General features: G+C 44.9%; 1 protein-coding gene across 2 annotated transcripts in view; it reads left to right on the forward strand.

Annotated features, from left to right (window-relative positions):
* AMOT (angiomotin) overlaps window positions 1-10,156 on the forward strand; it is a 69,866-nt gene extending 59,710 nt beyond the window's left edge. For both annotated transcript variants that reach the window (XM_071569616.1, XM_071569615.1), the window contains exons 8-13: window positions 566-715; window positions 4,124-4,314; window positions 6,211-6,333; window positions 6,964-7,196; window positions 8,783-9,007; window positions 9,949-10,156. In XM_071569616.1, coding sequence (XP_071425717.1) covers window positions 566-715; window positions 4,124-4,314; window positions 6,211-6,333; window positions 6,964-7,196; window positions 8,783-9,007; window positions 9,949-10,049 — 1,023 coding nt within the window. In that variant the 3' untranslated portion in view covers window positions 10,050-10,156. The remainder of the gene's footprint in view (window positions 1-565; window positions 716-4,123; window positions 4,315-6,210; window positions 6,334-6,963; window positions 7,197-8,782; window positions 9,008-9,948) is intronic.
* Window positions 10,157-10,842: the final 686 nt, after the last annotated feature.

Genomic DNA, 10,842 nt, shown 5'->3' on the forward strand with positions numbered 1-10,842 from the left:
ACAGCTTCTCTGGGCACCTGTGCCAGGGCCTGCCCACCCTCCCAGGGAAGAATTTCCTCCTGATATCCCAACTAACCCTTCCCTCTGTCAGTGTGAAGCCATTCCTCTTGTCCTGTCACTCCAGGCCCACATAAATAGTCTCTCCTCTCAGGCAACCAGCAGCAGGACAAGAGGGCAGAGGCTTGAGCTCTGCCAGGGGAGGTTTAGGTTGGATATCAGAAAGAAATTCTTTGCAGAGAGAGTGCTCAGGCATTGGAATGGGCTGCCCAGAGAGGGGGTGGATTCCCCATCCCTGGAGGTTTTTAAGGTGAGACTGGATGTGGCACTGAGTGCCATGATCTGGTGATCACAGTGGGGTTGGATCAAGGGTTGGACTTGATGATCTCAGAGGTCTCTTCCAACCCAGTTCATTCTATGATTCTGTGGCTCTCCCATCTTTCTTCTTGGCTCCCCTCAAGTGCTGGAATTCACCTGGACATCCTCCTGTGGCTGCTGTGCAAAGCCCGAAGTTCACTCCCTCGTTCTCATTATTTAATTCCTGTTGCATTTCCTTGCTTGCTTTCAGCTCAAGAAGAAGCAGGTGTATGTGGAGAAGGTGGAGAAGATGCAGCAGGCGCTGGTGCAGCTGCAGGCAGCGTGTGAGAAGAGGGAGCAGCTGGAGCACCGGCTGAGGACGCGGCTGGAGCGGGAGCTGGAGTCGCTCCGCATGCAGCAGGTACTGCCTGTCCTGGAGGATGGCACTCTGCACCTGCACCACACAGAAAAGAAGGGCAGTGAGGGGGTTTCATCTTGTGTTATTAACAGATGTTCCATGGATTTGCTGACTGTTGTATTGTTCTTACCTGATTTCATACTATTGTCTTGGGTTAGGTGGCAAAATGCCAACTGCCCAACACAGAATCGCAGCTTATTCTGAGCTGGAAGGGACCCACAAGGATCATCGAAGTCCAACTCTTAAGTCAATGGCCCACAGAGGGGATTGAACCCATGACCTTGGCATTATTACAACCAAGTTCTAACCAACTGAGCTAACCCAGAGTTAGAGCCTCCCTCCCCCTGCTGAGAAAAGGGAGAAAGGAAAACAACTCAAAACACGTTTAAACTTTAACTAACTATATATATTTATACAGAAAAGAGAAAATTAAAAGAAAACTACAATATAACACACACTTACACAAGTTAGATATAACAAAAAATAACTCCCCACTCCCCATCTGTTGGGGCACGTCAGGGGTCACCATTTATTGGAGTCCCCTTATCCTGAGTAAGGGGGCAGCGTGAATGATGGTCCAAAGAGCTCAGGCACAGCAGGCATCACAAGGCTTTGATCAGAAGGTTTACAAGAGTTTATTCAAGATAGTTTCACAGACAGTTTCCTCACAGATCATAGTAGTAGTAGTAGTAGTAGTAGTTGTTGTTCTCGTGGTAGTAGTTGTAGTAGTAGCTCTATTCTCAGTAACATCCATACATTTATATCCTCTCACATCCAACATGTCATGGCATTATTGGCTAGCCCATCCACCTCACGTTCACCAAAGCATCTCGTTGGATACAAGGCCACCCACACACTCCAGGTAGCTCTGTTCTCTTGAAGGGAGAACTCTGAACTGCTTTCCTTAAGGGATGGACTCACTGTCACCTCATCGAACACAAATCCCACTATTTTAGCTACAAATCACTGTGGGGAACTCAATCCCCAGAGGGACAGATGAGAAAGGCTAAGAACAAACATTTTACTTTGTTAAGATAACATGGTGGTGAGGGGTGCTGAGCCTGGGCCTCCTGTCCCTCCTGGGACAGCACAGTGAGTCCTACCCAGCTGAGAAGCCACAGAGGGGCTGACTGAGCCACTCCCACACCAGCTTTATATTTTGAGATGATGTTGGAATATGGTCTGGAATCTCCTTGGCCAGTGGTGTCAGCTGGGCCAGCCCAGCCCAGCTCAGGTCAGCTGAGAGTCTCAGCCCTACTCTGAAATCTAAAGCCTAAATTCAGGCCTACCCTGAGCTAAACCCATAACAACTATTGCAGTCAGAAAATTTAGGTAAGCAGCAATAGAGGATCCATCCCCTGCCAGGGTGCAGACACAGCCATATAGCTTAGATGCTTTATCTTCAGATATCCTGGTTATCTTTGCTTTGAAATTATTATCTTATTATTTTATTATCTTATATAAAATTCATTCACAACCGGTCTGAAGGGAGGTCTGAAGAGAAACCACACAGGGTTAAACCAGCAAAACTAATTCTATAAATGCAGTTGATGAAATGTAGACTATATTCTTGTGAGTGTAGTGTGAGTCTTTTTTAGTGAAAAGAATGAATGAGAAGTAGATTGTGCTGGGGTGTAAAGTTTCAGTTTTACTTCAGCCTGTGGCAAACACAGGTCAACTATCAGGTGTGTACATTTTACTGGACACAGGATGCATGTGTTCTAAATCACATTTAGTTTCAGCTTATTTTTATCCCAAACTTTCACCCCTGCATAGGAATGGATATTTAAATCTTATTTAGGCTTTTTTATATTGGTTTTAGTAGGAGTTACAGTAATTTATGAACTTTTCAGTGTTACCTTTGTAGGTACTTTAAAGCCCCTGACTTTTTACATTGAGTCTGAGTGAACACAAAAAGTTGCTTTCTTGTCATGGTTAATAATTCTAAGATGAGCATAAAATAGCTTGTCTGACCCATTTCTTTTCTTTTAAACTATTTTTGAAATTTTTTTAAGTCAAATATCCTGCTAATCCCAGATTATCCACTGAACTATTAGCTCAGCAAATCTCCACTCTTGTTCTGAAAGGGAACACTGCCTGTCTTCCAAATATTGCTTTAGAACTGAATTATTTTAATCCCCAGTTACTTAATCCCCAGGTATACACTGATCATGTTAATTGAATAACCAAACCCTTTAACAGTGCATTTGATGTATTGTTTTGAAGGGGTGGTATCTCTGATATACATTGATCATATTAATTGATCATATTAATTTAATAACCAAACCCTTTAACAATACATTTGATGTATTGTTTTGAAGGGCTGATATCTCTGATATACATTGATCATATTAATTGATCATATTAATTTAATAACCAAATCCTTTAACAATATGTTTGATGTATTGTCTTGAAGGGGTGATATCTCCGATATACACTGATCATATTAATTTAATAACCAAATAATTAAAAATATATTTGATATATTGTTTTGAAGGGCTGATATCTCTGATATACACTGATCATGTTAATTTAATAACCAAATAATTAAAAATGTATTTGATATATTGTTTTGAAGGGCTGATATCTCTGATATACATTGATCATGTTAATTTAATAACCAAATCCTTTAACAATATATTTGATGTATTGTGTTGAAGGGCTGATATCTCTGGTATACACTGATCATATTAATTTAATAACCAAACCCTTTTACAATATATTTGATGTATTGTTTTGAAGGGGTGGTATCTCTGATATACACTGATCATGTTAATTTAATAACCAAATAATTTAAAATGTATTTGATATATTGTTTTGAAGGGCTGATATCTCTGATATACACTGATCATGTTAATTTAATAACCAAATAATTAAAAATGTATTTGATATATTGTTTTGAAGGGCTGATATCTCTGATATACATTGATCATGTTAATTTAATAACCAAATCCTTTAACAATATGTTTGATGTATTGTGTTGAAGGGCTGATATCTCTGGTATACACTGATCATATTAATTTAATAACCAAACCCTTTTACAATATATTTGATGTATTGTGTTGAAGGGCTGATATCTCTTGTATACGAGTTAGGGTTTTGCTGTAGGTGAATGGGTGTCATGGATGGACTGTACACATCACACCTACCAGCATGATTGAGCTCTGGGGAGGCATATTTTGGGCTTTGGACATGGGAAAAGGCCTTAGGAGGAGTATTTTCCCTCTCAGGTATTTGCTTGTTGGTCTGCCCAACATGGCACAGACCCACCTGGGGGGTTCTTGTGTCAAAGCAGTGCTGCTCTGGAGCAGCCTCTGGCCTTCAAAGAGCAGACCACCCAACCCTGATTCCTGCACATGCACCCTGCCACTTGTGGGGTTGATTTTGGTTTGTTTCTCTCTTGCCCATCAGCGCCAGGGCACGTCCCAGTCTGCCAACGTGTCCGAGTACAACGCCACGGCGCTCATGGAGCTGCTGCGGGAGAAGGAGGAGAGGATCCTTGCCCTGGAGGCTGACATGACCAAGTGGGAGCAGAAATACCTGGAGGAAAGTGTGATGAGGCAGTTTGCTTTGGATGCAGCTGCAACTGTGGCTGCTCAGAGGTAAAGGAGACTTTTCATAGCACTGAGATTGTTTTCTTTTTCCAGTTGAATGTCATCTTTCTCACCAGGGAATGTTGTCATGCCACCCTCCCAGGATGGCTTGCCTTGTGGTCTGAGTGGCTCCTCAGACTTCTTCATACCAGTGAAGCTTGGCTGCTTTTTCTGGGAGCTGTGCAATTGCCAGCAATTGGAAACACTTTTCCAGGGGAAGATTCCTCCACATGCAGCAGCCATTTTCCAGACTAGAATTGTTCTGAGCCATTCATAGAAGCTGTTGATTCAAAAATAGGTGTATGAGAAGGGGTTTGTTGTTTTTTTTTTTTTAAAGCAAGAGTCAATCCTTTCTGAAGTCATGTGAGATGGGGTGAGCTTGGTGATTCACATTCACCCTGAATGGCTTCCTTGTTCTCCAGAATGTTTTTGCAAATTGCTTTGTGGTATTGTCCTCAACGTGGTTACCAACCAGAAACATCTGCTAGGAGATTCTGCCCCAAACATTCTGCTGTGTGTGGAGAGCATTGCCTTGGGAAGGGTGTCTCAAATTTGGTAACAAGCTCACAGTCCAAGACAGCTGTTCAGAAACACTTACTGTGGCTGTAAATAGGCCCCAGTGCTTCAGCTAGTTGGCAAACAGGAGCTGAACTCCTTAGCATTAGGCTTTGCTTCCATATAATTCCATTGCTCATTAGTTTATGCTTCTTGATGGCACTTTCTGTTGTAGATTGTTTCATGAGCCAGGCCCACATAGGGCTGTTATCACCACTGGCTTTCCAGCACTTATGATCCTGCTGGAATTACAGGGGCAAAGCTGCAGATCTGCTGTATTAGTGTTTAAAGACTTACCTTATCTTGCTCCAGAAGCAAGCTGTTATTTTAGGATATTGATGCTTCTTGTGCACTGTTCTCTGCCTCCCTAGAGATTCTTCCCTAAAGGCTCTTGCTGCTGCTTGGGCTTAGGGGCCATGTTATATTTTCAGCATGGGCTGATAAGTAGGGGCCTGGGCTATTGTTTATCAGGGAATGAGAGGGGATGTGTTGCCTGGTCAGCTTTTGTTAAATGAACAAAAATGCAGTCCAGTCAGGACAGAGCCAGCCTCTGCTTTTCTGTTTCCATTTAGCTGCTGGGAGGGTTTCCACTAATCTCAGTGGCAACCTCATCTACCCTGTGTAGAGATTTCTTTCTCTTTTCTTCCATGGGGAAAACTAGGATCCCTCAGGAAGCTGAGGGTGCAGGAAGGATGATTTAGAGCACAGGTGAGAATCTGGGTCACATTGGGTTTATTTGGTAAATGACCTTTTCATGCCCTTCACATTCACAATTAGAGTTAAATACTCCTTGTGTTTTGGTTAGTGGACTGAACAACTATCACAGTGTTAACATCAGGCACTGTACAGAATGAATCTAGAAGTGTTTTTAGCCCATTCCAAGGTTTTTGGACCAAGCTGCTTAGGATTGCTTAAGAAACTCCCATGCCTTGTTCCCTTTGATACTCAATTCTCTGTATGATACTGTTGGAAGGGGAAGGGAGAAGACTTTATATCTGTGCTATTTCAGTTGAAGACAAATCCCTGGTGTTCTGTATCATCCTTCTCTTTCCCCATGCCCTTGGATTTGCCTCATTGATGACTTTGCAGGAGTGCAGTTGATCTACATTAGATTATTGACTGCCCTGAGATGGACATTGGTGGTGTAAAGACTTGCATGTTTTTGTAATCCTTCTTCATTAGGACACTAATGAAGTTGGCAGTCGGATTTTTGGAAGACACTGAGCCAGCTTAAACTCAAAAAAAGTGGTTGTTCTTGTTTGTTACTTTTGAGCAATAATTTTGGGCTGCTCAGAGGAAAGCAGCCAACTTGGCAGGCCCTTCATGTGCTGTGCTGCTTGTCCTCCTCAGGGACACGACGGTGATCAGCCACTCGCCCAACCCCAGCTATGACACCTCGCTGGAAGCTCGCATCCAGAAGGAGGAGGAGGAGATTCTGCTGGCCAACAGGAGATGTCTTGACATGGAGGGAAGGTAAAGTGCAGTTTGGGCCTATCTGGCTTCCTTGGGACAGGGATTTTAAATTATTTCTCTGGGTAGACACCTCAGAACAGAAATTCTCGTATCTTCACCAAACAGCAGTGATGGAGAGTGACAGGTGTTCATCTGGCCAAGGAAGTGTCTACACAGCAATCCAAAACCTGTCTTGATACTGAGGGCTAATGCAAAAGAGTCTTGTCTTAGGTCTTCTGCATCTAGCTCGTTCCTCTTCTCTCTTCAGAGCATCTTCACCAGACCCCACCTCAGGCTCCATCACCTCTAACAGCCTCATAAAACTGGTTCCCCTGGGTTTAGGTCCAGTGCAGCCTCCCCAAAGTGTGTCAGTCCTCTTCTTTCTGTTGGTCTCATGTCCTGGCCATAACTCTCAGCTCTGTCTCAAAGCCCCTCTCATGGCTGTTTAGAGCAGCTTCCAGGAGCCAGAGGTGGGTGGGTGTCTCAGTGGATTCTCCCCTGCATGGTCAGTGAGCAGGACAATAACCTCACTGGCATCCTCTCCCCACCTCCCAAAATGTTTAAGAGAATCTAGTCACAGCCCTGGGGACACTGAGGCCTCAGTCCAAGGAGACAGGAGACTCCAAAACTGTTCCTTTTCTTCCCCCAAAGGATTAAGACTCTGCATGCTCAGATCATTGAGAAGGATGCCATGATCAAGGTGCTGCAGCAGCGCTCCCGGAAGGAGCCCGGCAAGACAGAGCAGCTCAGCTCCATGAGACCTGCCAAGTCCCTCATGTCCATCTCCAACGCTGGCTCAGGCCTGCTGTCCCACTCCTCAACACTCAGCAGCACACCCATCCTGGAGGAGAAGAGGGAGGACAAGAGCTGGAAAGGCAGCCTGGGTAAATTTTAAATACCAGTGGCAGTTCAGATGCACAAGTCACTGCTCAGAGGGGAGGCAGGAGCAGCAGAGGGAGGTGGATTAGGCAGACCAGCTGGCCTGGTGTGCAGTAAAACTCACTGCAAGCAAGATGAGATACATTTGGAATAGCTGCTTGTTTGAATCACTTTGGGAAATAGTGACTGCTGATGTCCAGGCTCTCTCCTTAAAATATGTAACCTTTATTCCCAGTCTGGTACTTGATATTAAGGATGTTTGGGATGTAGTTTTCAGAGTTCCCAAGCACTTCCATTCACTTGGGTGTTACTGGAGGTGTAAAGTTTTCTTGAATGGGAGCAGAGATACTAATCAGGATTTCTGTCCTGTAGTTGTGCCTGCACTGATATGACTCCTGTCTGGAATGGCTCAATAACATTGCTCTGAGAAATGCAGTTGTAACAAAGCAAGTCCTACATGGTTTATTTTCAGGGAGGGAGTTAGGCCCAAATACCCTCCCTCTGAGAGTAAAAGGCCCTGCAGTGTAAATGAGAGGCTGTTGCAGGTGATTTCAGTGTGCAGATTTAGCCTGCCATAGATTGACCACTGCCTAGAGCCAGGGAACTCTTGGTGCCAACCTACAGGCAGCAACATAAGGACACTGCTATTCCTCAGGTGTTTCAGCACCTGGTGGTGAAAGGAGCTATGGAAAGGGAAATCTGTGCACTTGCCAGATCCTAAAGCAAGTATGAGGATTAACAAGACCAAGTGCAGGTCCTGCCCTTTGGCCACACCAACCCCCTGCAGCAGCACAGGGTGGGCACAGAGTGGCTGGAGAGCAGCCAGGGGCAAAGGGACCTGGGGGTTGGATTGACAGGAGGCTGAAGATGAGCCAGCAGAGTGTGCCCAGGTGGGCAAGAAGGCCAATGGCATCGTGGCCTGGCTCAGCAATGGGGTGGCAGCAGGCCCAGGGCAGTGACCCTTCCCCTGGACTCAGCACTGGGGAGGCCACACCTGGAGTGTTGTGTTCAGTTCTGGGCCCCTCAGGTCAGGAAAGAGATTGAGGGGCTGGAGCGGGGCCAGAGAAGAGCAACGAGGCTGGAGAAGGGACTGGAGCACAAGCCCTGTGGGGAGAGGCTGAGGGAGCTGGGGGTGTTCAGGCTGGAGAAGAGGAGGCTCAGGGGGAACCTCATCACTGTCTGGAACTGCCTGACAGGAGGTTGTACCCAGGTGGGGGTTGGTCTCTTCTCTCAGGCAATCAGCAGGAGAACAAGAGGGCACAGCTTGAGCTGTGCCAAGGGAGGTTTAGGTTGGATATCAGAAAGAAATTCTTTGCAGAGGGAGTGCTCAGGCATTGGAATGGGCTGCCCAGAGAGGGGGTGGATTCTCCATCCCTGGAGGTTTTTAAGATGAGACTGGATGTGGCACTGAGTGCCATGATCTGGTGATCACAGTGGGGTTGGATCAAGGGTTGGACTTGATGATCTCAGAGGTCTCTTCCAACCCAGCTCATTCTATGATTCAGTGATTCTAAGTACTGCAGAGGGGCAGAGGAACTGATGCCAGTTAGTTTTGTGTGATTGTGACATCTCCTTCCCTTTTTCCACCAAGGTGTTCTGCTGGGAACAGAGTATCGCTCCGAATCCATCCCCTCCACTCCCTCTCCTGTGCTCCCTTCCACACCCCTGCTGTCAGCCCACTCCAAAACAGGCAGCAGAGACTGCAGCACCCAGACAGACAGGGGCAGTGAGCAGAGCAAAGCTGCCCCTGCCCCTGCAGCTCCCACCCCAGCACGACTGCCCAGCGCCAGCCTGACCTACAGTGCAGAGAAAACAGGTAACAGAGCTCAGCTGCTGCCCCAGAGGGGCCCTGCCAGCCACTGCCCAGCAGTTCCTCAGCACATCCCTTTTTCCATTCAGCCAGCCTGGGGTTGGTTTTTGTGAGGACAGCTGGGTTTCGGTGTTCTGAGAGGTCTGAAATGCTCTGAAGGACAGAAAGCCTCAGGAGTGGTAGCATAAGCATGGCCATAAGCTGGTCAGAGAGTTACAGCAGGATTTGAGAAGTGGGACAGGTGGATGGAAGTCCCAGGACAGGCTCTGAGTGAGTGTGGACTCTGCAGTAAATGTGAGCAGCATGTGGGGTTTCCCAGCATCTGAAAATGGGCTGTTGAAAGTGCCCATTGCATTGAGGGGTATTCAAAACAAAGTGGGATTTAGAAAAGGGGAGGAGGAAGGAAAGGGAACTATCCTGATAAAACTGTCTAGTTCCCTGTCCTGGTCGCAGGACCAGCTCCAGCCTTGGCACAGGCAGATCCAGCTGACAGTGACTGTCACAGAAGCTGAATTTGCTTCCCAAAGAGCCCTGAGCTGGCAAGAGCTGCTCATTTTTCAGCCCACTCTACCAAACCAATGCAGATTACACAACTTTGCCTCTTCTTACAGACACATGCAATGCTGTTGTTCTTTGTGGAATGTGCAGTTGGATGGGGGTCGAGGGAAATGGGCACACGTTTGGTGGTGGAATTTACCCTAACTACACTGGTTTCAATGCAGTCACTCCAGTTTTATGTGGATTTATGTATCAGTACCCAGAGAAAATTTGATAAAATACCTTCATTTGGCTGTATACATAGAGAAATGAATTTTTGGAAATTAAATAAGTTCTTAGCTGTTTTCAGCCAATAATACAAGATGACTTTTAAAATATTAATATCTTATTTCTAACCTTGTTGAAATTACAGCTCTGCTTGTCTGTCTCTTGGTTTTTTCCTCATGTAGATGGGCCTCTCTTCCACTCCAGCACTCTGGAAAGGAAAGCTCCTGTTCAGACCATGGGGCAGGACCTCCCTGATGGAGAGATGGTAGAATACCTCATCTGACAGGCTGCCCCAGGATCTCAGCTGGATAACAGTAGCAGGAAATTTTATAAGACATTTTTACTGGGAAAAAATGTAGTACCTGAGTAATAAAAGAACACTCATCTGTTTGCTCTTGTATATTATGTTTCAAAAGTATGGACAGGTTAATTTATAATTTGTTCTAAATTATAAAAAACACATAACACTTTTTCTTTGCAAGTTTTCCCCCTTTATTTTTTAAATACTAGATCTGGTAACATCTGGAGGAAAAAAAATCCCCTAGAACTTTAGGTGCTCTACATCTGATATTTCAGTATTTTTAAAGTCTCTTAAACAAAAGCACCTGCTCTCACAGGTGTGGGATCCATGTCCAGCTTGAATGCAGTATGGTGAGCTTAATGAGCTTAATGAGCTTAATGGCCTTCTCGTGATTAGCACCATTTGTTGTGAGCATCACTTAATGGTTTTAAAATACAGATATTTTGAGAAGCTTTTATAAATCTGAGCTGTGACCAAGGCAGATTTCCCTTTCACTTCCTGTTTCCTCTCAGTGTAAGAACTCAGAAATAGATATTTCATATTCACAGACTGAAAAGATTTTCATTTTCAGTGTGGTAATTTTTTTTTTACTTCCCAAATACCTTTATTATTTCTTTATTAAAACATGACTCCGGTGATTAATGTCGCATTTCCCATTTTTACTTTCCTTGCAAGATTTGCCACACTTTTATACTTAGATACTTTTTCAATAATTTGTACAGTGGATAGTAAATAATATATTGCATTCATGTTTTCCATAAATTAAAAAAGGAGA

This window comes from Pithys albifrons, chromosome 14 (assembly GCF_047495875.1).
Source record: "Pithys albifrons albifrons isolate INPA30051 chromosome 14, PitAlb_v1, whole genome shotgun sequence".
Lineage (NCBI taxonomy): Eukaryota > Metazoa > Chordata > Aves > Passeriformes > Thamnophilidae > Pithys > Pithys albifrons.